Below are 24,614 nucleotides of genomic sequence, written 5' to 3' on the forward strand. Positions count from 1 at the left end.
CCTTGTTTTTCAGGGGTTCCATTTTTCGAATGCAGGAATACACGGTGACTATATCACGAGACATTTAATGATAAAAAAATGCAGATTTAATTTTGTTCCATATTTTATTATTTTGTATGTGCTACTATTTTATTATTTTAATTGTATTTGCTACATGAGGGGTCAGTTTATAAATAATTATCTAAAGAAGGGTGTCAAAAATGATATGTATAGGAACACAGTCAGTTTTAAGTTTATTTATACTCGGAGCCGGAATAACCAGGATATGTCCGAGAATTCAGCATCCGTGCCGGTCCACTAAGGTAGTCACATCGGGGACGTCTTTGTCAAGCTGAGTCTTCCTGATATTCCCATTCTTCGTTCGTTGGTGGTAGAGGAGACGACAATACTGGCCAGGCATCATGTTCCATACTGACGATAACAAAAACGGCTCTCATTAGCGCCAACCTCCAGAGTTAGTCACGACAGGTCAACCAATCACCTCTGGTACTTAAGATGACTTGACCTTGACCTGCCGTGTGCCTTCTCCGCGACGTGCACGCCTCTGGAGGGATTTGGAGAAGATGTATAGGAAGCTTTCTGTGCTAACGATTTATAAGAAAAGGGTCACGAGAAAAGTGACAACCTAGCTAGCTATTGGTGGTCGTCAGATCCTTATATGTAACGTTAATTATATAGCCTGAGCTGATGTTAATCAGATTAAGATTCGGTGATAACGATTTGTAAGGAAAAGGTCACGAGAAAGTTGTAAGCTTTTGGTGGTCGTCAGATCCTAATCATAATATAGCGTTAATTATATAGCCTGATTTGATTTTAATCAGATTGAGATATTGTTGTCACCTTTGATTTGGCAACATGCACTAGCTCGGAAGGAGCGATAGGGCGATTTAATGTATACCTCCAAAAGAGAAAGCTCTTTTGTTTACCAGGTGTGATAGATATAGCTACGTTCTATTGCATGTCTGCAGCATACATGTACTTTCAGTTTGTTATGTGCCCAAATTGTCTTATGTTCGGGCCCAAACAATGTCTACTTCTCACGAAAAGAATAAGCGTTGTCACCGAACTTTTTTTCTTAAATTCAAACCTCTACTCAACACAATAAATGACTCTTGTATAATTGAAACCATAAAAGCAAAACCTGTTTTCGGTTTTAATTAACGTACGCTTTTCTAATGTAAGATTTCTAAAAATTGATAAGAAAATTTTACTTTATTTTGCACACAGAGACCGAGTTCTATACAGCAAACGCTATGTAGCATTTTTTTTTGAAACACCTACTCCACTACTTCCTTTGAGAAATGTTGCAATTGTCTCCCATGTCGTGTTTTGAAGCGGCCTTTGTCAGTTGTTCAATGTTGCTTGTCTTCCCAGCTGGAACAATGTCATAAAAAAGCATTTGGACAGCCTTTTATTTGTTGTGTGTGTATGTGTGTGTGCGTGTGGCCTATACTTAGTGAGGGTCCATCCGCCCGTAAGGGCATAAAATGCAGCTTTCGCTGTCAAGTACGGAATCCGGACACGTCACCAGTCATGCCCTTAAAGAGTAAATCTTGAAGCACCCCTGAATCATGAAGTGAGGTGATCGGCGTGTGTCGTTGCACATGCGCCAGCTCTGATGATCCTTTGCATTATAAATGTCTGGTTATATATTTTCATAAAATTGTGATAACTTCGAACAGCTGTGAACTGTGCCAGTCAGTTTCGTTGTAAATTATATGTGTCAATGAATTAAATTAGTGGAATAAAACAAGTGAAAACGTGGGGGTGCCATAATTTGATTCTCCAGCTATTATATTGAAATAAAAAATGGCCGTTCTAGTAACTATACATTCAAATGATGTTATGAGCATAAGCCATCAAGTGTTTGCAATATATATGGCTACTCTCCACAAAATAATGTAAATTACTCGTAGTTTAATTTAAAGCATAGAATAAGAAGATTTGTTTTACAAATGTATTTCACGATAATTTTTAAATGGTAATAGAGCAGATAGCTTTGGTTTGGACACATCTGCGGATGTTTCTAAATTCAAAATTTCACCATTTTCGTGTCAAATGTTGAATTCTGCTCAAGCCGGTGCTAGGGGGCGTGGACGGTAACTTGCACTTTCCAGTACCGTCCATGAACAGGCTTAATCAAACCGAGCCTGCAACATTTTCAATTTTGTCGTGTTGGACTTTCTTTAGGGATTCTGTTTTTCTCTATTTTGGTATTAACAGCCAATTATAATCAATATGCCCATTTATTCGTTGTCAAGTTGAGCTTAATTCGCTAGTATATATTTTCAAAAGATCGATTTAAGTTTCAGCTTTTATTTTCTGTTGGAAAAACAACGTGCTGTTTCAAAACTAAGTATTTCAGTAATTTCATCTTGGAAAAGTGCATCATGTCACTGTTAAGCCTTCTTCAGAACTGCGTCCTGGAAGCTTCATAGTATTTATAACGCGTAATTGACGTTCGTTTCTAAAGATTGAAGATCGGGAACCAAATCGCCCGCTTTACTAATTTAAATATGGAGAGCGGACCGGTAGATTAGAGGTATCGAGGAGTTTCCTGTTTCATGTTTATAATTAAATTCTATCTTGAGCAAATTTCATAGTATATACATGCATGTGCACTCTCCATTTACACTTAGATGGGCATAATATCACTTTAAACGCTTTTATTTTCTGTTGGAAAAACAACGTGCTGTTTCAAAACTAAGTATTTCAGTAATTTCATCTTGGAAAAGTGCATCATGTCACTGTTAAGCCTTCTTCAGAACTGCGTCCTGGAAGCTACATGTATTCATAGTATTTATAACGCGTAATTGACGTTCGTTTCTAAAGATTGAAGATCGGGAACCAAATCGCCCGCTTTACTAATTTAAATATGGAGAGCGGACCGGTAGATTAGAGGTATCGAGGAGTTTCCTGTTTCATGTTTATAATTAAATTCTATCTTGAGCAAATTTCATAGTATATACATGCATGTGCACTCTCCATTTACACTTAGATGGGCATAATATCACTTTAAACGTAATAATAAAAATATGTATGATTTCAGTACACATGACAAATTCTGATATCAAATCTTTATCTTTTCTCTCAAACTAAATATGTTTTCATAATTAAGTGTTTTAGAGTCGAAAACAAAGACTACGCACGCACGGCACTTAAAACAACGCTCATGCGGTCGAGAATATTATTTTAATAAATTAGAGAGTTCCTAGACTGTTGACAGCTGATGAAAACTTACATTGAACAGATTAAACGGTTCTAGTTACGAGGGAATTCTTGAGACGATAGGAGAGGAACGACAAGAGATTCTTTGCGCACATTGTCATAACAAACGAATTTTAATGACCCCTAACCTAAGACAATTTATGGTTTGGAAACACAAATCGTCTCCACCACCACAGAAAGCAAGCGCTACAAAGTTATCCTAGAAAGTGACACCTAGCTAGAGTAATCGTAATGAAATTCTTTACGACGACATCAAATGGTGTTCCAAAGTGTCACGTGCACTCTATCATACATTTGGAATAATAAGCCACGTACGTTTCAATTTTTTAAAAGTTATTTACCATGTTCACATCAAGCATTTGCTATGGAGGTATAGACGATATATTTCGTTTACACATTTAATAACTATAATGCATCATCAGTACCGAAATTCTACATTTGTATTTGTCACAATTTTCCCGCAATTTCTAAAATAATCAGAGCCTTTTAAAATTTCTTTATCCTGAAATAAATTAATGAATAAAAAACTAATGATACCTTGTTAATATAAAGTTTTAATTTCGTGTTGCGTTGTAATTGATTCTGTCCTTTATTCACTTATTTTGTTTGTATGAAAGTTCTAGAACATTTCTGATTATAAAAGTTGCATTATCTGAAAGTTCATGTTTGGTAGTACCACGTACTGTAGTCCATTATGAAAAAATAACATTTGGTCCTATACTACCAACATAAGTTTCATTTTAAGTGTTTGAAAATAATGTTTAAAGAGCTCATATTTTCTGATCTAGAATCAAATTTGGCTTCTACTTTTGAAAACGGTCTCATTTTTCTTGTTTTTTCCCCCAAGCAGATTAACATAGGTAACAAACTATAATTGGAGAGGTCATCAGACCTCTCCATAGTGTTCAGACTGATTGCTGGCGGCATCCATTTTTGCGTATCTGATTGCAGTGAATGAATCTCATTTTAAGCGTAAAATCATTAGGAGCAGTCTACAAAAATTGTTTTGCGCATGCCCCGTTTCAAAACACGGCTTAACTTAAACGAAAAATTAACATGGAAGTGAACAAATCGGTACATAGAAAAATCGGAAAATATCATTTACGTTACTTAACACTACGTGCATGGACGCTTCATTCCGTAACTGTATAAATCGATTACCGTATTGTTTTCTGAATAACGTTTTACTATTTCATGTTCTGATAAATAGTTACAGTGAACATTATAGCTACAATATCACCATGCCCTAGATATACCGCCTTCCTGGTCGAGGGGATAGAGTCGATGACTTTTAATACAGTAAGCTCTCTGGCGTGGGTTCGATCCCCGGGAGATGCTTTTTTTTAGTTTAGCGCGGAGGAAGGTTGTCTAGTACTGGTGTAACTCTCCAGGAACGATGGTTAGGAAACCACCCGCCTATTTGACTAAAATACTGTTGGGAAAAGGCGTACAATGAAACAAACAAACATATTATATGACCGAGTGAACCGTGTATTGGTCCGGTATATCTAAATAACGCAAAAGGAGATTTTTTGGTGCAAATGGCACAAATTGTATCTCAAGATGGATTTTCTTCTAATATTGTGGTTGGAGGCATGCAGCTTTATATACCGTTTATTCCAATAAACAGTATATAACAGTATAACAGTATATAACAGTATTTACTGTTTATTCCAATCAAATGATATCAACATTTTTTATGTAAACTTGTTTGATTAACATACTTTATACTCGTTTTGGAAAATGTAGAGGAAATGCTTCCTTATATTTAACAAAACAGTGACCGAAAATTTGCTTATTGAACTTTACAAGAAACTTTTATTTTGAAAATACTTTTAATATATATATAATTTTTCTACAAAGGGAACTGAATTTAAAATACAAATGTAAATGATATATATCATTTAATTTACATTAAGTAATTTTACAATTTTTTTTTTTGTAGAAAAAGTATCCCTAATGCGCCAAGAAAAAAGTCCATTTCTCCGGCATATAATCTTTTAAAACATTAAAAAAGATGAAATGTAAAACAAACTTTCATTGCAATATATATAATAAATTCTATTTTGTTTAATAATTTGTAATTTATAAACATTCATTGTGTCTGTTATGCAAAAATATCCCCAAATATTTTCGAATTAAACAAATTTTCGACAGCAGCAAAAAGACCTCTCGCATGCTTCTTTTTGAAGAAGCAAACTTGTAGTATTTAGCGGCGTAGAACCGTAAGTCTGGTAAATCATCACGAAAACTTAATTCGTACGAGACACTGATAAGTTATTGAACTTGCATGTTTTCGTCTAAGGATTTTGGGATAAACGATAGCATTGACTTTTAAAAAATTTATATACTTTAGCAATAATAAAAGATTGTAAATAACAATATGAGGCTTTGATTAAATTTATTCAAATTTGCCAAATCATGTCATTGATGAATTTTGTCAGGACAGGGGCCATTCTTAAACGCGGTTTTCAGACACCAGCGATCAGGTGAGCTGCAAAAAATTAAATTATGTGTATTAATTGCACTTAAATATACATAACAACTGTAGCATCACGTTGTATACATTACTTTGGTTATTTTTAATACATACCAATCAAAATACAATAATGTCACTAAATAAAAAATAATTAATAAACATGGAGGGGGGGGGTTGTCCAACTAATTGTATACAATCATAAAGGCGAGACGAAATAGCACAGTATACTGCGCGACAAGATATTGTGCTATTTCGTGTCTGGGCAATATCTCTCCTCTACGAGATTCTGACCCAGAACTGACATATCTCAGAATCTAGCTTTTTTCACCTCAATATATTTAGACTTGGGGTGGAGAGGGGTTGCTGAGAGCAAGAAGAACTGTAGATAAGCCAAACTTGGGTCACAACCATTTCTCTTCATATGACACCAGTTAATCTATGAAGCAGTCTCGAGAGTTGTTCAAATAGGGCATGTATCTCAAGCTATGAAATGATATGAAATTTAAGCCTATGAAATGGGGAAGTTACTCGATCAGTATAAATATAATCGTTAATTTTTAGCTCGTATATTTGATAAGAATAAGTAGAGCTACTGTAGTCATCCAAACGTTGGCGTCCATGTAACCACTTATGTTAAAGTTTTTGTAATACCTCAAATTTTTTCAAAGTCAATTGACATATGGCTTTGAAACTTTGCACACTTGTTCACCATCATGACCCCAATCTGTAGACAGGAGAAGGTAACTGTATCAATATAAAGTTTCGAAAGGTATTTTCAAATCACTCAAGGTAATTGCATTGCTCTATTAGTATGTCTATTTTCCCATCCAATTCCTCCCACCCCTACAAATTTGATCGAGTACACTGGTATCATATTAGATTACTGTTGTAAAGAAAAAGATCATTTTGATGGTTATTCATTTTCTGTTATATTTAACAGGTGATGCTTTCATTCAAGTATGGAGTGAGAAGAGGCAAAGTTCAATTAATGATTTATATTTGAATTTATTTCTGTATTTCTGATATAATAAAAGCAATGCAATTGGCCAATCCTAATTATGTCTCGTTGTTTATTATGCTTAATAGCTTTTAAAGAGAATAAATAATTTATTTTCGTTTGGGAAAGCGATTTAGAAAGTAACTAGTAGTAAGTTTTTGTTTTATTTACAAACAAGACAAAAAATTAATTTAGTTTTCCCATTACCAGTCTGTCTTTTTATTTAGTGATACAGTCCTTTCAAGAACAAACATTCAACTATGGAAGGAAAAGATTCACACATGGCTTAAAGATAGGAAACTTTGTGTGAAGTCAAGAATCAGGTCAAATTTTCAGTCATCAAGACAGGAGACACAGGGGCATCATCATGTGGAAAACATTGTTATATTTTCTAGTCTCTCCATTGGATATTTTGTGATCAAAGGAGCTGGTTTTACTTTAGAATGTAAGGCACATAACCATAAATCTTCAAGATTAGTAAACTCTGAAGAAGACACGAATAAAAAGGATGTACCATTTGACTGGAAACAGTTGTTTGAATTACTATGGTTGGATATTGTATCTCTTTCAGTAGCAATTATAGTGAGTATAATTCTAAATTGGTCACACTTGTAAATTTTAGAATCCATTTTAGTGTGAAAACTTCAAGTTAAGAATTTATATACTTGTAGATGCTTTAAGGGCTTGTGCAGCTTCATTTTGTTTGAAATTTTGGCCACTTAATACATTTGAAATTTTGGCCACTTAATACAGTGCAACCTTTGCTGAGCTACCCACTGTAGATCTCTATATAACAACAGTATACTGACTTAGCGCAAAGAAAAAAATCATTGTAAGTTTTACCTCCCTAGATCAACACCTCTGAGCAACAATCAGTTTTTTTTACCTCCAAAAGGTGGTTACTATGCAGAGGTTGCACTGTGCTATAAATTGTAGCAAGTGACAAATGGCTATGTTACTTCTATAACTTTGATCTTTAAGTAACCAACTGAGTTTTTGCAACAGACTTGTACTTCATTCAGTTTGTGTATTAATTAATATTCATCATTGTTTGATAACGTTCACTTGACCATTATCTCAATCTGAAAACAATACAGTTTTGTTTTTTTATCTTTGAATTGTACATCTAATTAAATGTCCTACATGAAGGTATAATAAAATCTTGAGGCATTTATTGGAGGCAATTCTAGCTTGCAACAATGCATGACCTGTCAGTACTGAAATGTCATTAATAATGTTCATACTAACAGATTAATAATGTTCATACTAACAGATTAATAATGTTCATACTAACAGATTAATAATGTTCATACTAACAGATTAATAATTTTCATACTAACAGGTTAATAATGTACATACTAACAGATTAATAACATCCATACTAACAGATTAATAATGTTCATACTAACAGGTTAGTAATGTCCATACTAACAGGTTAATAATGTTCATACAAACAGATTAATAACGTTCATACTAATGAACCTGTAGGAATTCAATTCATTCTTTATGGGATTTACGCTGCAAATTTTAAAGGTTGTTTTCCTGCAAATTCATTCAGAAATAAACTGTTGATATTGTTCCAATAAGCACCATATACATATTACTATTCCATATTGGTGTGCCATTATCTGAGTTGTTTTTACAGTGTGCCCTTGCCGCAGCTCTTGTCAATATAAAGCTGCCATTGATGGTAGGAGATGTTGTCAACGTTGTTTCCAAGTTTGCTAAAGATTCCACAGGTGATTTTATGGCAGAAATAAAGAAACCAGCTCTAAAATTGATTGGAACATATCTCATTCAGGTACTTGTGTTTTCTGTCATTGAAATATGAATTATTACTTGAACATTTCATTATATACATGAATTTTGCATAGGTTTTTTTTTTTTAAACACAGCATTTTTGCAGTATTTATAACTTTGTTGACAGGCTATATGGCTTTGCATAAGCAGTTGCTTGCTATATAACCATTGCAAAGTGGCTCCGGTTATATAATCCTGAATTATGCAACCATTTATGCCAGCCATGTTATATAATCTGACCGAAAAACCTTTATAAGTAATAATAATAATAAATAATAAATAATAAACTAACTGGCAAGTATAAGTAAGGTATGATAATACAAGATGGTAGACCATTTTTACAGGTATTAGAAAATCCATGATTTGATCTTTGGACTTGTTTTCCTTTTTTGCGGTAATAATTTGCTTTATAAGTGTTTTGAAAAGTAAATTTAATGTTGTAATTTACCATGTAGATTATGACCTGGTTTTATAACCGTATATTTCAGGGTGCTCTTACAGTGTCATATATTTCCCTTCTCTCTAATGTTGGTGAAAATCTTGCAGCTCGGCTCCGCGTCAAGTTATTTGATTCCTTACTGAGACAAGATATACAGTTTTTTGATAAACACAAAACTGGAGAACTGGTAGATAGGTAAGAAATTCTTATCTTGAACATTGTTTTTATGAGTTTCAATTTCTAATCTTTGAAGTAAAGCTCTACTGGAACATGATAAGTCACTCTGTTATTTACAGACAAAATTATACCCTTTCAAAATTAACAAAAAAATGGCAGTATGGGAGAGGATTTTTTGTCACGGGTTATAAAAAATCAATTTGATGAATTTTCATAGCATAATAATAAAGGCAATTTAGATAAGATAGAACTGTTATATCCTCTCTCCATTTGGCTTTAACTTCTCTTGTATACAATGTTCTCTATGGGTACAGATACCCTGTCACAACAATCAGCAAGATAAAATGAGCCGCGTCATGACAAAACCAACATAGTGGGTTTGCGACCAGCATGGATCCAGACCAGCCTGCGCATCCGCGCAGTCTGATCAGGATCCATGCTGTTCGCTATCAGTTTCCCTACTTGTAATAGGGTTTGTAAGCGAACAGCATGGATCCTGATCAGACTGCGCGGATGAGCAGGCTGGTCTGGATCCATGCTGGTCGCAAACCCACTATGTTGGTTTTGTCATGACGGGGCTCAAATGGTTCCGCTTAAGCCCCTGACTGGATGAAATGATAACTTTGCTCATATCTTCCATGGCTTGTCCCGTTAATATTATGTCCCAGAGTGAAGGGAATGTAGGTTAATTAATATTAATATTTTTTTTTATATATTTCTAAATATATATAATTATGTAGATATTAAAAGAGCTTAGATGAAGTATCAAGTGCTTAAAATTGAATTTGGGGCATTGAAAAATCTTGTTTATTTTCGAAAGATTTAAACCTTTAACCTAATGCAACCGAAAGTGATTGGCCTTTGCCAAGAATATAGAGCCAGACCAGCAGCTGACCAGGCTTAATACTGGCTGCAGACTGACTTCAAATTTTCTTCTTGAAAACTCCAAAAATGATAATGGACTGGTCTTAAATTGGAAGTTGGTCAAGCCCATTTAGCAAATACAGGAAGATAAGGGTTAATATATTTCAAATACACTGATGGTGTTGGTGTTGGTAGTTTTCACTCCAGATCACAGCAGTAAGCCACATTAAATTTACAAGAGCATAGTTCAGCCACCGCGTTGTTCCTGAGCAGGCTGTCAAGCAGTTTTCCAGTACTAGTTGCCTTCACTTTTGTACATGCCAGAGCAGAGGTACAGTGCATGACTGTAGAAAGGATATCATGATCAATCACAATGAAAGTGAAAAGCACTGTCCGGAAATCAAACCAGGATTGCTTGATTAACAGTCCAACGCTCTCCCTATTGAGCTAACAGGGAGGTGCAAAACTTTACTGATTAAAGTTATTTTATGTGTCACATGTATGCAATATTAAATGTGCAAGTACGGTATATAATTTTCTATTACTATTGTTATAGGTTAACATCTGATATACAGGATTTTAAATCATCTTTCAAACTTTGTATATCTCAGGGATTACGTGCAGTAACTCAGGTAAGTTTTTCTTATCAGAATTCCCGGCCTTGAGGTTATAAACTTTTTCTAACCTTTCACACATATCTTAGGTTTTTCATTGGTCAGTGTATATTCTGTGACAATTTCTGACCAATCAGATACCTTGGTTTTCTGACCAATCAGATACCTTGGTTCAAGGTTTAAGACATTTCTTCAGTAACTGATTAATAAGAAACCGGCACAAATGTACACTGACCAATGAAAATCCAGAGATTTGAGATAAATCTGAGAAAAAAAATGTTTTATCACTTTGAGGCCTAATGTCTGAGTTCTAAGATGTATTTGTTATCTAGTAACCCATATAATTATTATATATGAGCCGCGTCACGACAAAACCAACATAGTGCGTTTGCGACCAGCATGGATCCAAACCAGCCTGCGCATCCGCGCAGTCTGATCAGGATCCATGCTGTTTGCTTACCAACTCTTTTACAAGTAGTGAAAATAATAGCGAACAGCATGGATCCTGATCAGACTGCTCGGATGCGCAGGCTGGTCTGGATCCATAATGGTCGCAAACCCATTATGTCGGTTTTGTTGTGACGCGGCTCATATGTTTTTGTATGACAGACCCGGAAAGATGCTTGTCCTTTTATAAAGGCTAGTGAAAGAAAAAAAAGATTCTCTGTTCCTTTAAGAAACATTCTGTAACAAAGGCATTGTAAACCACTAATACACAAGTACTTTTCTAATAGCCAAGGCTGTTTGTAATTTTATAATAAAATATTGTTGTTGGTGTTATATTTATTAACTCATCCTTATGTTATTTTGTTACAGACGGTCGGATGTATAGGAGCGTTGTGGATAATATCGCCTAAACTGACCGGAATTATGTGTGTAGTTATACCAGTGATCATCGGTATCGGAACATTTATGGGCAACGGTCTCCGATCTCTGTCCAAGTCTGCGCAAGCTCAGGTAAGGCAACAGAGAAGAGTAATGAGCCGTGTCATGACAAAACCAACATAGTGGGTTTGCGACCAGCATGGATCCAGACCAGCCTGCACATCCACGCACTCTGATCAGGATTCATGCTGTTCACTTACCAACTCTATTACAAGTGGAGAAACTGACAGGGAACAGCATGGATCCTGATCCTGGTCTGGATCCATGCTGGTCACAAACCAACTATGTTGGTTTTGTCGTGGCACGGCTCAGTTCTTTTTCGGGTCTTCATACCTGACAGTTCAAACTCATTCTCAATGTCTTATTAGTACAATTATTTTGCATCAGGCCCTTTGTGTATATTGTTTAATTTCCATTTTTTTTCTTGCTCTCAAACATCATGTTTTATCCTTACCATGCTAAATATCTTAAATGGACTTGTCCATCTTTTAATCTGGACAAAAGCATTCATCATTTTTGACAAAATTTCAAAATAATTGAATAGCAAACAGTGCAGACCATGATCAGACGACATTGATGTGCAGGATGATCTTGGTCTGCAATGGTTGCATGTGTCACTTCTCTTGCCTCTGGCAGGCAAAGGCTAAGATCTCACAAAGCAGTGAAGGTCAGCTTCTGTCAGATACATTTATGTCGTCAACAGTCAAGCTGAATCATTTTAGGTTTAGCTGAATTATTTTTAAAAAGATAAAAAAAAAGTTTTTTTTAAGGTTTATACAAGATTTATCCCACTTTTTAAAAAAGGTAGATATTTTTTTAAAGATTTATACAAGATTAATACCACTGTTTTCAGGTATCTAAGTCAACAGGGGTAGCAGATGAGGCACTAGGAAATGTTAGAACTGTTCGGGCTTTCGCAATGGAAGGCAAAGAACATGAGTAAATAATTTTAATGTATCATGAATCAATAGCCATGTTTGAATTGGAAATTTGCAGCCACTTTTGAATTAGAAATTTGCAGCCACTTTTGAATTAGAAATTTGCAGCCACTTTTGAATTGGAAATTTGCAGCCACTTTTGAATTCGAAATTTGCAGCAACTTTTGAATTAGAAATTTGCAGCCACTTTTGAATTAGAAATTTGCAGCCACTTTTGAATTGGAAATTTGCAGCAACTTCTGAATTAGAAATTTGCAGCCACTTTTGAATTGGAAATTTGCAGCCACTTTTGAATTAGAAATTTGCAGGAAATACATGTATCATGGATATACAGTCATGATTATATTCAAATTTTTATGACAGATTTAATCGATGTGTAGCCATGATTGTATTAAATGTACAAGACGTGGGTCTATGATCGATTAATGAACTTAAGGGTTAACTATTTATAAAATAACAGGCTCCTGTGTTTTGTTTTTTGTCACAAAAAAGATGCGGGAAACAAATTATCTAGTTATAAATTGTTATTTTGTCTTATTGCAGATTGTTTTCCCAGGAAGTTGACATGGCTCGGAAGTTGAATATCCGACTTGGTGTGGGTATAGGAATGTTCCAAGGTCTCGCAAATATAGCTTTAAATGGTGAGTGGTACAATGTTTATCTTTTGTTTGTTTTGTTGGTTTTAAAGTCGAAACCACTCTGTACAGGTCATTTTTTTATATCATTGTCTGTAATGGTCACTGGTCTGTAACCCAGAGACCAGTAAATCATCCTGTAGGCATGTAAAAATAAATACTGAGCAGAATTTACGATGATATTTTTTTTAATTGATGTTTTTAGCTCAACTATTTGAAGAATAGAGACCGCTATTATACTGACCCTGGTGTCTGTGTCACACTTTGGTTCAGTATTTGTGTGCAAGTTAATAACTGCAAAAAAACTAAAGTGAATGGGTTGAAACTTCACATACTTGATTGAGAGTATAATTCAGGGTCACTCTTTAAGGCCCATAACTCTAACATGGATTTTGTCAGAATTATTGGCCTTTTTGACTTGATCAGAATCCATGTTAGAGTTATGGGCCTTTTTGAAAATTCTACATTGTCCAGTATCAGGCACTGTGAATAGTTGAGCACTATTGTTAGTGACAGAAATAATAATTATATATTGTTTATTCAGTTTATAGACCTTATTAAAGTTGAAAGTACTCCCAACTGTAATATTAAACTGGGTACAGTATCAAAAATCTTTATCAAACTTGCATCAGTTTTAAGGTTTCAACTTTGACTGTTTCATTGTATGAACTTTTATTAAATAAGAATGGTGGTTTCCGAACTTGACCCATGAGGGTCAGGTTAGAGCGTTACGATTTCACAAAATAGTTGTTTAAGTAAACTCTGGAGACATTAAAAACATGAAATGAATGACTTAGATTTGTTTCAATCATAGAATATCCACAATATCTGTTATCGCAACTTCCAGGATTTGTTCAAAGTTCATTACTTGTTATTCTGTAATTTTGTCAGCGTCTTAATTTCGTTCAACATATATATAGATGTATTAATGCTTCAAACCCAAATAGATGTATTTACGCTTCAAACCCAAAATATATAGAATGTATACAGAAATTCATGCTGGGACTTTAAAAAATGTGATTTTATCATGATTTGGGTACATAAGATCATTTTAATATTTTTGTCATTAATTTGCCTAAGTATTCCTGTATGTTGTATTTGGGGTTGTATACGTCATGTACCACACTTAAGTGAAATTATATATACATGTATATGAATTGTATATAAATATGCTTATAAAACAATTTTCAAACATTGAAGAATATGTAAAATATGTACTGCAATTATTTGTACATGTAGAAAAATATTATATGTTATCATTAAAATATATGCATTCATTTCTTATTGAAAAAAATGACTTAGATTTTATAGAAAATAAATTTTTTATTACCTCACTTTATTTACATGAAATGTTAAATTCAGTAATATCCTTATAGATAAGGCTTTTTGGAACTTGCAAAATTAATAAATCTTAATTTGAGCATCATATTCATACATGTGAACTCTCCCACTTTTAGCGGGAGACTACCACTTGCTGCAGCCATATTTGCAAAGATTTTTCTTAAAATAAGGGGTATTTTCACAAATTAAAGAAATCTCCCTATTTTTGATGTCAGAACTTTGTTCTTTGTTTATTGCAAATTCTAAAATCTCCCTCTTTTTGAAGAAAAAACTCCCACTTGATCATGAATAAAAGTTCACATGTATGTATATATATGATATAAAACCATAAAAAAATTGTGTTAAGGATCTTAAAATCATCATTATTACATAGTACTAATGACATGTCATGTAATCATTTAATATGACAGGTATAGTGTTGGGAACTCTCTTTGTTGGAGGACAGTTTATGTCTAGAGGGGACATAACAGCTGGAGATCTTATGTCTTTTTTAGTGGCCACACAAACTGTTGAAAGGTTTGTTATACCCTTACTTTTTTATTGACATTTGTTGATTATTTAAAGGTTTTTATGTGAGGAAATATAAAGTCATTCATTCACCAGTCCAACTAGTAGAGCTGTTGATAGAGAGGATATTGTATCGTTGATATTTTTCTGTTGATCAATAATCGATACACATTTGAAAAAATCAATTATTTTGATGTCTATAAGTTATGAAAATTCACTAAGAACATTTACAAAGCATACCTACTGAAAGTAATGGATTGAAAATCTACACACTTGTTGTCTGTGATTATCTAACATGATTGGCACAAGTCACATAACTCTGATTTGCTTTTTTGCATATTTATGCCCCTTTTTTGACTTAGAAATTCTTGGTTAAGTTTTTGCGTGTAAGCTGGTTTCTCCATAACTACTGAAAGGAATGAATTCAAACTTCACGCACTTGTTCTCTGTGATTATCTAACATGATTGGCACAAGTGACGTCCAATAACTCTGATTTGCTTTTTTGGATATTTATGCCCTTTTCGACTTAGAAATTCTTGGTTAAGTTTTTGTGTGTAAGCTGGTATCTCCATAACTACTGAAGGGAAAGGATTGAAACTTCACACACTTGTTCTCTGTCATTATCTTACATGATTTGGCACAAGTCCCATAACTCTGAATTACTTTTTGCATATTAATGCCCTTTTTTTGCTTAGAAATTTCTTATGTTTAGTTTTTGCTGTAAGCTGGTATCTCCATAACTACTGAAGGGAATGGATTGAAACTTCACACACTTATTCTCTGTGATTATCTAACATGATTGGCACAAGTCCCATAACTCTTATTTGTTTTTATGCATATTTATGCCCCTTTTTTCAGCTTATAAATTCTTGGGTTTGTGCTTTTTTTGTGACAAATTTTTGCATTCATAATAATCAAGCAGTGATTTACTTGATAAAACATTTTAACAACAAGCCTTTATACCTTTTTTTGACAATTCTATATATTCATATAGTTAAGCATTATTTACTCAATGAAAGACCCTTGTGACAACACTTTCTAGTTGTTGAGCATTGCTATTCTCTGACAGCTCTTGTTATATAAAATACTGTTCAATGTACTATATCTGTGTGGAAGTTCACTACATTATTACAATTTGATTTTCAGTTGAACATAATTTTGGGTTAAGGTCATTTTGTTTTGAAATTTAAGATTAATATTTTACTTTTTTTAATCAGATCACTTGCTCAGATGTCAGTACTGTTTGGTCAAGTGGTTAGGGGCATGAGTGCTGGATCTCGAGTATTTGAGGTACTGGGTATTCTTACTTTTTCTTATTCTTTACTATTTATTTTTGTTCCATATAATTTATATGTATCTAAAATCTGCTAAATTCAAAGTATATGTATATTGTAATCTAGATTTGTTTTCTTCAAGTCTGTTTGCAATGTGGGTTAAATTATCTTCATAACTTGTAATAAATCTTCATCCTGAAACAATGCATGGTTTGTGAAACACCTGTTTTAAAAAGTGAAGGTCATTTAAGGTCAAGGTCACTTGCAGGTCAAATTTTAAGAATAAGCTTGCCAAGGATATTCTTATTGTTCACTTAAAACGAAATTAGAATTTGACACCAAGACCTTTGTTATGGAGAGTAGGTATTATGTATAAGCAGACAGTTCAAGGTCAGATTAAGGTCAAGTTGAATGACAAAGATAAAATTAGTATATGAGCAATGGGTCTGCAGGCATGTATATAAGTTAGAAAATTTGTAACCTGAAAACTTTTGTCATACAATCAATTTGAAAACAATTACCAGGTAGATTTTGTAATAAGACTAAGAATTATAATTCTGAACAATTTTGCAAATTGATTGTTGTTGTTGTTGTTGTTGTTGTTTTCAGTACATTAACCATGAATTTAGCATTCCACTGGAGGGTGGGAAGAAGATTGCATTTCATGCTCTACAAGGTGATATAGAGTTTACTAATGTACACTTCAGTTATCCCACACGCCCAGAACAGGTAAGTCTCATTCTTGCTCAATTTGTATAATGGATTTGCCCTGTTTTTGATTTTGGAACAGTCCATTCAAAGTTTCAGGGATTTCAGTATCAAAATATAAACATTGAGCTTCCAACGGTACAGATTTGTGCTATTCAACTTGGCTCTGGTTGGCAAAGGTTTAAACATTTTCTGTTAAAGTTTATTTAACATATCATCCGGTTAATTCATATAAGTTATGCAAATTCGGCATATGCGTGCATACTTATTTGAAAGTATTAAACAAAAGATGATTTTCTTTTCTGTGTGTTTACATAGTATAATATAGTTGAGTAAGAAAAATACTCACCTTGGTGTTGATATTACTTTATTGTATCCATTGGCTATAATTTTGCATGCATATGCTGATAGGCGCTAACAATATTTTCTTTAAACTTCATAAGTGTGTCACATCACATGATATACCTCCATGTATGGAGCATGGACTTCTTTTGAATGATTTTCCTCTTTGCGAAGTCTTGTTGGCCTGGCCCGATTTTTTAGCTCGATTATTCGAAGAAAAGAGAGAGCTATTGAACAAGCCCTTTAACTCTAACATTGCTATTATTGCCTTCTTTGAACATAGAAAATTCTATATTATCCAGACTGAAAATTCTCCTGTTTTACTATCAACCACTGAGAATAATCAAGCAGGCTGTCCTACCAACACCTCTTGCAGGGGGGATTCACTCATATTTTTGAAAAAATCCCCCCTATTTTTTCAGAGGCAAGAGGAAAATATTACATAGAGAAAGAAGGAAAAAGATCAACAAATGTAATAAATTTTCACTTTTCGATAAAAATCTTTGCTGTTTTTCGAATCTTAGAATAGACACTTCTCTTGTTTTCTTGGCCAAAAGGTCGAATGTGTGATTTTTGGTTATAATGTTATTTTGATGTTGATTATGTATTTATCTTTCAGGAAGTGTTGAAAGATTTTAGTTTGAAAATACCTCATGGTAAAACTGTGGCACTGGTGGGATCATCAGGGGGAGGTGTGTTACTTATGTATTCTTGCCTCTGATTGGTTGGATTTTAATACATGAACTTTAATTCGAATTTAAATTCAACCAATTGTTAAGAACCTTTGTAATATGCATTATTATTGTGTGCTTTTATGTAAGCTGGGATTTGAAATTTGATTCAAACTTGAACATCTGATTGGTTGTCTTTGTTCATGGTTTTGAAAATTGACCAATCATAAATGAAGTTTTAGAGAAAAGGATGGTTTTGTCTTTGTTTTTTTTTTTTATTAAAAGATATATTTTTCTCACATTTGAAAATACTAATAAGTGCTACACAGTTTCTTTTAAAATGTAAAATAAATATCTTTCGAGTACACACAGAAAAGATGTTATGTTTTGTTGGATAACATCGTTTTAAGTATTGAAAAAAGTGTGTTTTTTAAATAGTCTAATAAACAATCAGACATATTCAGTTAGAATTTGCTAGATTTCATAAAATTTCTGCAATTTAAGTATTTTACACAAAGATGGACATAAGACATCTTTAAATGGTGAATGTATTGCATTTTTTTTAACAGGAAAGTCAAGAATCATATGTTACAGATATATATGTTTAAATGGGGCGTACAGGTGGTTCTAGTTGTTGACTTCAAAACCATTTGCCCCTCATTGCTGTGATTCCAATCCCACCAGGGACTTCATCTTTAAATGGTGAATGTATTGTATAATATTTTACAGGAAAGTCAACTATAGCAGCACTATTGGAGAGATTTTATGACATTGATTCAGGAAAGATAACTATTGATGGCGAAAATGTACGTGACCTTGACCCTAGTTGGCTTCGAGGTCGGGCTATTGGATTTATTAATCAGGTAATTTTGTTTACCTATGTGTTTACCTGTGTTTATGAAGGGAGTGAGGGGAGAGAAAGGTAAAAATGCCAAATTTCTTAAATGGACTTGTCCGGCTTGTGCCTGAAATAATCAATGCGGAATAGGGTGAAACCTAAGGTCATCTACTGCCATTAAAGCTGGAAAGCAGTCATAAGACCTCTACTGTGTTTGTGCAACATAGAACTGTTAACAAACCAAAAAAAAAATGTGTTAAATAGTACTATAATTGTAATTTTGTTTTGCAGGAACCAGTTTTATTTGCTACTTCTGTGTTAGAGAATATAAGGTATGGCAGACCAGATGCGACAGACATTGAGGTATATATAAGTTGAACTGATTGTTTTAGGGCCAATTTAGCTTACAGTTTTAACTTTTCAACTTTATAGACAATATATTTTAAGGCAGTCCTCAAGGGTAATGACTGATAACAATTACAGTACCTTTTTATAGGCTGGATTTGTGTAGCATTGAATTTTGAACAGTCCATTGGAAGTTAAAAGCTACATACCTCCAGATGAGTCAAAATATTTCAATAAAATAAAACTTGAGAAAATGTACTAAGATGTAAGGAAAAGTAAAAAGTTTCAAGATTCAAGTAATATTTTACATATTGAGAGCTATTAATGACTGATTTTTTAGTATTTACAACTATGTTTCTACTGCGTTACTAACACAGTAAGGGCTATTTATGCATACTTTAACCACTTTTTGGTTATTTGCGTAGTTTGTAAGCGCTATTGATAATGTGTAAATTGCTTCCTTTTGGTTACTTCACAATATTACACATTCAAATACATTTTCAAAATTTTCTTGAAAATTAGCATAAATCTGGAGGCATGCTGCTTTAAAGGATTTCAGTAAGAAAGTAAAAAAAAAAATTAGCTTGCAACCAATTATAACACATGAAAAATACAGTTATATGTTTACTAAAGAGATATAATAATAAAATATCTTATACAGAAATAATTGATAAAAAAGTTTAATACATGAATCATACAATTTAATGTTTTATGCTGAAATTATGCAGTTTTATACAGAAATAATACTATTACATGTTTTATACAGAAATACATTGTACATTTAATACAGTAAATGCTGCTTTTTTATAGAAATAATACAATTATACAAATATTAATAATATTAGGTATTTGAAGCAGCAGCACAAGCCAATGCCCATGACTTTATTGTTGGATTCCCCAATGGGTATAAAACTGTGTTAGGGGAGCGAGGAGTGACCGTCTCTGGGGGTCAGAAACAAAGGATTGCCATAGCAAGGGCCCTAATTAAAAATCCATCAATCCTTATACTAGATGAAGCTACAAGGTACGCCTTTAATTCAGATAGCACACTTAGCTTGATAGAGATCAGTGTATGTACAGTTCATTTTGTAACCAGGATAATATATCATTTGCTGCAGACATTTTTAGATTTAGCTTGACTGTTCTTTTCAAAGAAAAATGAAAGATAGTGTACTCACCCTATGTCGGTGCGGGCATCACATTAGGTTTTTGTGATTGGTTTCTACAAAACTACTGGAGCCAATGGGTTGAAACTTCACACGATTGTTCTCTGTGATTACCCAACATAATGGGCACAGGCTCAATAAATCTTGAGTTCACATTTTACAGAGTTATGACCCCTGAGCTGTTGTTAACTCTGCCTTCTGGACAGCACTTGTTTTCATATTTATTCTGACCTGTAATAGGATACATGATTTCTATCAAAGATTATGCTTATTTACTAATAAGCCATATTCTCTTAAAGTCTAGAATATGGGATACTGGTTCCTCTGTAAGTATATGGTTCCTCATTTTTTTTTTTTTAATTAATGCCAGAGTTATTGCCCTTGAGTTTGACAAATTTATGTGAATACAGAAATTATTCAATAACTTGCTTATATTTCAGTGCACTAGATGCTGAATCTGAGAGAATAGTACAAGAAGCTTTAGATACAGTATCTCGAGGTGAGGCTGATCTAAGTCATCCGTGTACATGTATACTATCTTAAAGGCACATTTTGCCTCAGAAACTCATATTTTTTAATTCTTTAGAAAAGTGAAGCTTGTGTTTAATAATGTTTTAATAATGGATTAAAGACATGTTAGATGTTTAACAACTGAAGAAAGTAACATTGAATGTGCAGTAATGTGTTGTGAAGGTAGCAAAATGTAAACAAAGAAGTATTTTGACTTCCATACAAAATACAAATTTAAGATAATCATACCAATTGCTAATAGAGCAAAACTAGCAGAAGATAGTTCATGAAGATGGCTTATAAGTATTTTTTGGGAAACTTTAACGAATAAAATTGATAGTATTTCTGAGACTTAATATGCCAAAAATAAGCAAAATGATCTGTAAATAAAAGCTAAAATATCTTTGATGATTATTTTTTTGTGTGAAAAGTATTTTCGATTAGTATTTCTAATAATTACTTGTTAAAATAGAGCATATGTTTTAGTAAATGGTAACAAATGGATATAAATTGTATCGTGTGTAGTTCTTAAAAAGCAAATTCAGAAGACTTCCTTTCACCTTGACTATCTTCTTGTCATGTGATCAAGGTCAAAAAAGGTCACAAGGTGCAAAATACACTATCCCAGTTAAAACTATTGATGTTTATGATTTTAATCCAATAAATGCATTGTAAACGTAAATCCATAAAGAAATAACACATTTTTTTTCTCTATATAGGGCGTACTGTCCTGGTGATAGCTCATAGATTGAGTACTATACGAGATGCCGATGTTATAGCAGTAGTAGCTAATGGCAAAATTGTGGAGGTATGGTTTTGTTATTTGTTGTTGTTGTTGTTTTTGGGTGGGGAGGGGGGTGGGGGCACAGAGGGTGTTATTGGGAAGGGGTTTTATATTGCATCAATACAATAGAGATCATAATATGGCATCTTTCTAAGTTTACTGCTGGAGGAAGACCTCAGGTGCCCTTCCGTGCATTATTTCAGGCATAAACAGACACCTGAGTAGAACCACCAGTTTTCGGTAAGCTAGCTGGATAGCTTCTTCCTCACATGAAAGAATCCAAAGTTCTTTGAAGGGTTCGGACCCACAGCGGTGAGGAGCAAGTGGTTAAAAGTCAATGACCTTAACCACTCAGCCATGGACTTTTTGTATGTGATAATGGCAATCATTTGGAGCCAGGACTAAAAAAAAAAACAAAAAAAAAAAAAAAATTCAGCTGCTTAAATTGAGGTGCTGTTCCAGGCTTCTCTTCTGTGCAATGTTGCCATGCTATGTACAAGTACTTTATCTTCTCACACTCAGAATTCTGATACCTAAATGAATAACACAAAATCAAAAGCAGTGCTAATATGTAAAAAAAAAATCTGGACAAAATGTAATCCTGCGGAAGCATTAATCACAATAAAATTACATGAAAATTGCAGACTCAGTTTGATTGAGTCTGTACACAAATTCAACATGATAAGTTCATTATTATGTTTAGGAATTAGAAATGGAAAGTTGAATGTTTATTTATAAACAAGTGTTAAATTTTTGAACCATGAACCAATCATGTTTCCTTGCTTTATGTGTTTAATCAAATCACTGAGTCTAATCACAAATTTCCATATTTTTCTTCATGGGAAAGCCATGTCTTTTGTATGATTATTATTTCATTAAAGGGACTCCACTAAGGTTTTTCGACATGACTGGCAATTTTTTAGGAGATTTCTGTTTGATATAGGTCTACATCCATTATTTGTGTGCAAATTTTCGGCTATTTGCTCACTGTTTTGCTAGAATGATTTTTGTACTTGTGAGAAATGACGCAAAATTGATTTTAGCTCAAGTTTTTAGGCTTTTCGACCTAAGTGGAATATGATGATGATCATCATTATTTAATCATTGTAGATTGGGAACCATGATTATTATTTTGTTAATTATCATCGTCATTATCATCGTCATCATACTTTAATCATTGCAGATTGGGAACCATGATTATTATTTTATTAATCAACATCTTGATCATCATCATCATTATTTAATCATTGCAGATTGATAACGATGATAATTATTTTATTAATCATCGTCGTCATCATCATCATCATCATTATGTTATCATTGCAGATTGGGGAGCATGATTATTGTTTTATTAATCATCGTCGTCATTATCATCATCATCATTATTTAATCATTGTAGATTGGGAACCATGATTATTGTTTTATTAATCATCATCATCGTCATCATCATTATTTAATCATTGCAGATTGGGAACCATGATTATTATTTTATTAATCATCATCGTCAACATTATAATCATCATCATCATTTTATCATTGTAGATCGGTAACCATGACAGTTTAAAGAAGAAGAAAGGACTTTACTGGGAACTTATCCAACAACAAGAGATTGAAGAGGAAATACAGCATTTTAAATTCTAAAATTTTGCTACAAAAATATTTATAAAACTTTTTGTAATATTTATATATAATATTTTTAGAAAATAAGAAGTAATGAACAGTTTTGAAGTATATTATGTGTTATTAATTCATTGTGCCGGAATATTAAATAAGAGTATTAAAACAAGAGGGCCATGATGGCCCTGAGGTCGCTCACCTGTATATAGGCCCCCCAACCCCCCCCCCCCCCAACGTTGCAGAGCCAATTTAACCCAAGAGCTTTTATTTGCACAAACTTGGTAGACACCCATAAGAAGATGTTTCATGCTAAACATTTAAGCTCTAGCTCATTGGGCTTTTTAAAAGAAGATTTTTTTAAAGTTTTTACTATACACATATAGTTAAAAACAATGACACCCCTGGGGCAGGGCCAGTTTTGACCCCAGGGCTTTTATTTGAACAAACTTTGTAGACACTTACTAGAAGATGTTTCATGCTTAATATCTAAACTCTAGCTATTTGGGTTTTTTCAAAGAAGATTTAAAGTTTTTGCTAAACACATATAAAGAAAATCAATGACCCCCCGGGCGGGGCCAATTTTGACCCCTGGGCTTGTATTTGAACAAACTTGGTAGACACCTATTAGAACATGTTTGATGCTCAATATCTTAGCCATAGCTCTTTGAGTTCTTTAAAAGAAGATTTTTTAAGTTTTTACTATATGCATATAGGGAAAATCAATGACCCCCCGGGGCGGGGCCAATTTTCACCCCAGGGCTTTTATTTGAACAAACTTGGTAGACACCCATTAGAACATGTTTCATGCTAAATATCTTAGCTCTAGCTCTTTGGGTTCTTTAAAAGAAGATTTTTTAAGTTTTTACTTTATGCATATAGGGAAAATCAATGACCCCCCGGGGCGGGGCCAATTTTGACCCCAGGGCTTTTATTTGAACAAACTTGGTAGACACACACTAGAAGATGTTTCATGCCAAATATCTAAGCTCTAGCTCTTTGAGTTCTTTAAAAGAAGATTTTTAAGTTTTTACTATATGCATATAGGGAAAATCAATGACCCCCGGGGCGGGGCCAATTTTCACCCTAGGGCTTTTATTTGAACAAACTTGGTAGACACCCATTAGAACATGTTTCATGCCAAATATCTAAGCTCTAGCTCTTTGGGTTCTTTAAAAGAAGATTTTTTAAGTTTTTACTATATGCATATAGGGAAAATCAATGATCCCCCGGGGCGGGGCCAATTTTGACCCCAGGGCTTTTATTTGAACAAACTTGGTAGACACTCACTAGAAGATGTTTCATGCCAAATATCTAAGCTCTAGCTCTTACAGTTCTTTAAAAGAAGATTTTTTAAGTTTTTACTATATGCATATAGGGAAAATCAATGATCCCCCGGGGCGGGGCCAATTTTGACCCCAGGGCTTTTATTTGAACAAACTTGGTAGACACCCATT

The 24,614-nt window shown here is 33.6% G+C and overlaps 1 protein-coding gene across 1 annotated transcript; it reads left to right on the top strand.

Moving 5' to 3' along the window:
- Positions 1 to 5,477: 5,477 nt before the first annotated feature.
- LOC132716627 (mitochondrial potassium channel ATP-binding subunit-like) lies at positions 5,478 to 23,328 on the top strand. Its single transcript, XM_060699935.1, has 18 exons — positions 5,478 to 5,717; positions 6,932 to 7,286; positions 8,350 to 8,505; positions 8,993 to 9,138; positions 10,541 to 10,616; positions 11,415 to 11,555; positions 12,337 to 12,422; positions 12,965 to 13,062; positions 14,808 to 14,913; positions 16,123 to 16,195; positions 16,789 to 16,908; positions 17,849 to 17,921; positions 18,630 to 18,763; positions 19,030 to 19,101; positions 19,929 to 20,107; positions 20,690 to 20,748; positions 21,479 to 21,567; positions 23,086 to 23,328. Exons 1-18 carry the CDS (start codon positions 5,650 to 5,652, stop codon positions 23,182 to 23,184), a joined length of 2,130 nt encoding a protein of 709 aa, XP_060555918.1. The 5' UTR covers positions 5,478 to 5,649; the 3' UTR covers positions 23,185 to 23,328.
- Positions 23,329 to 24,614: the final 1,286 nt, after the last annotated feature.

The sequence above is a fragment of the Ruditapes philippinarum genome, unplaced genomic scaffold (assembly GCF_026571515.1).
Source record: "Ruditapes philippinarum isolate M1 unplaced genomic scaffold, ASM2657151v2 ctg645_1_1_1_1, whole genome shotgun sequence".
In the NCBI taxonomy this organism is placed as follows: Eukaryota; Metazoa; Mollusca; class Bivalvia; order Venerida; family Veneridae; genus Ruditapes; species Ruditapes philippinarum.

Bases quoted from the DNA above. Each gene is read 5' to 3' on its own strand.
- LOC132716627 (XM_060699935.1), top strand. From the start codon at position 5,650: ATGTCATTGATGAATTTTGTCAGGACAGGGGCCATTCTTAAACGCGGT. The intron at 10,617-11,414 runs GTAAGTTTTTCT...ATTTTGTTACAG, and splicing joins GATTACGTGCAGTAACTCAG to ACGGTCGGATGTATAGGAGC. The intron at 16,909-17,848 runs GTAAGTCTCATT...TTTATCTTTCAG, and splicing joins ATCCCACACGCCCAGAACAG to GAAGTGTTGAAAGATTTTAG.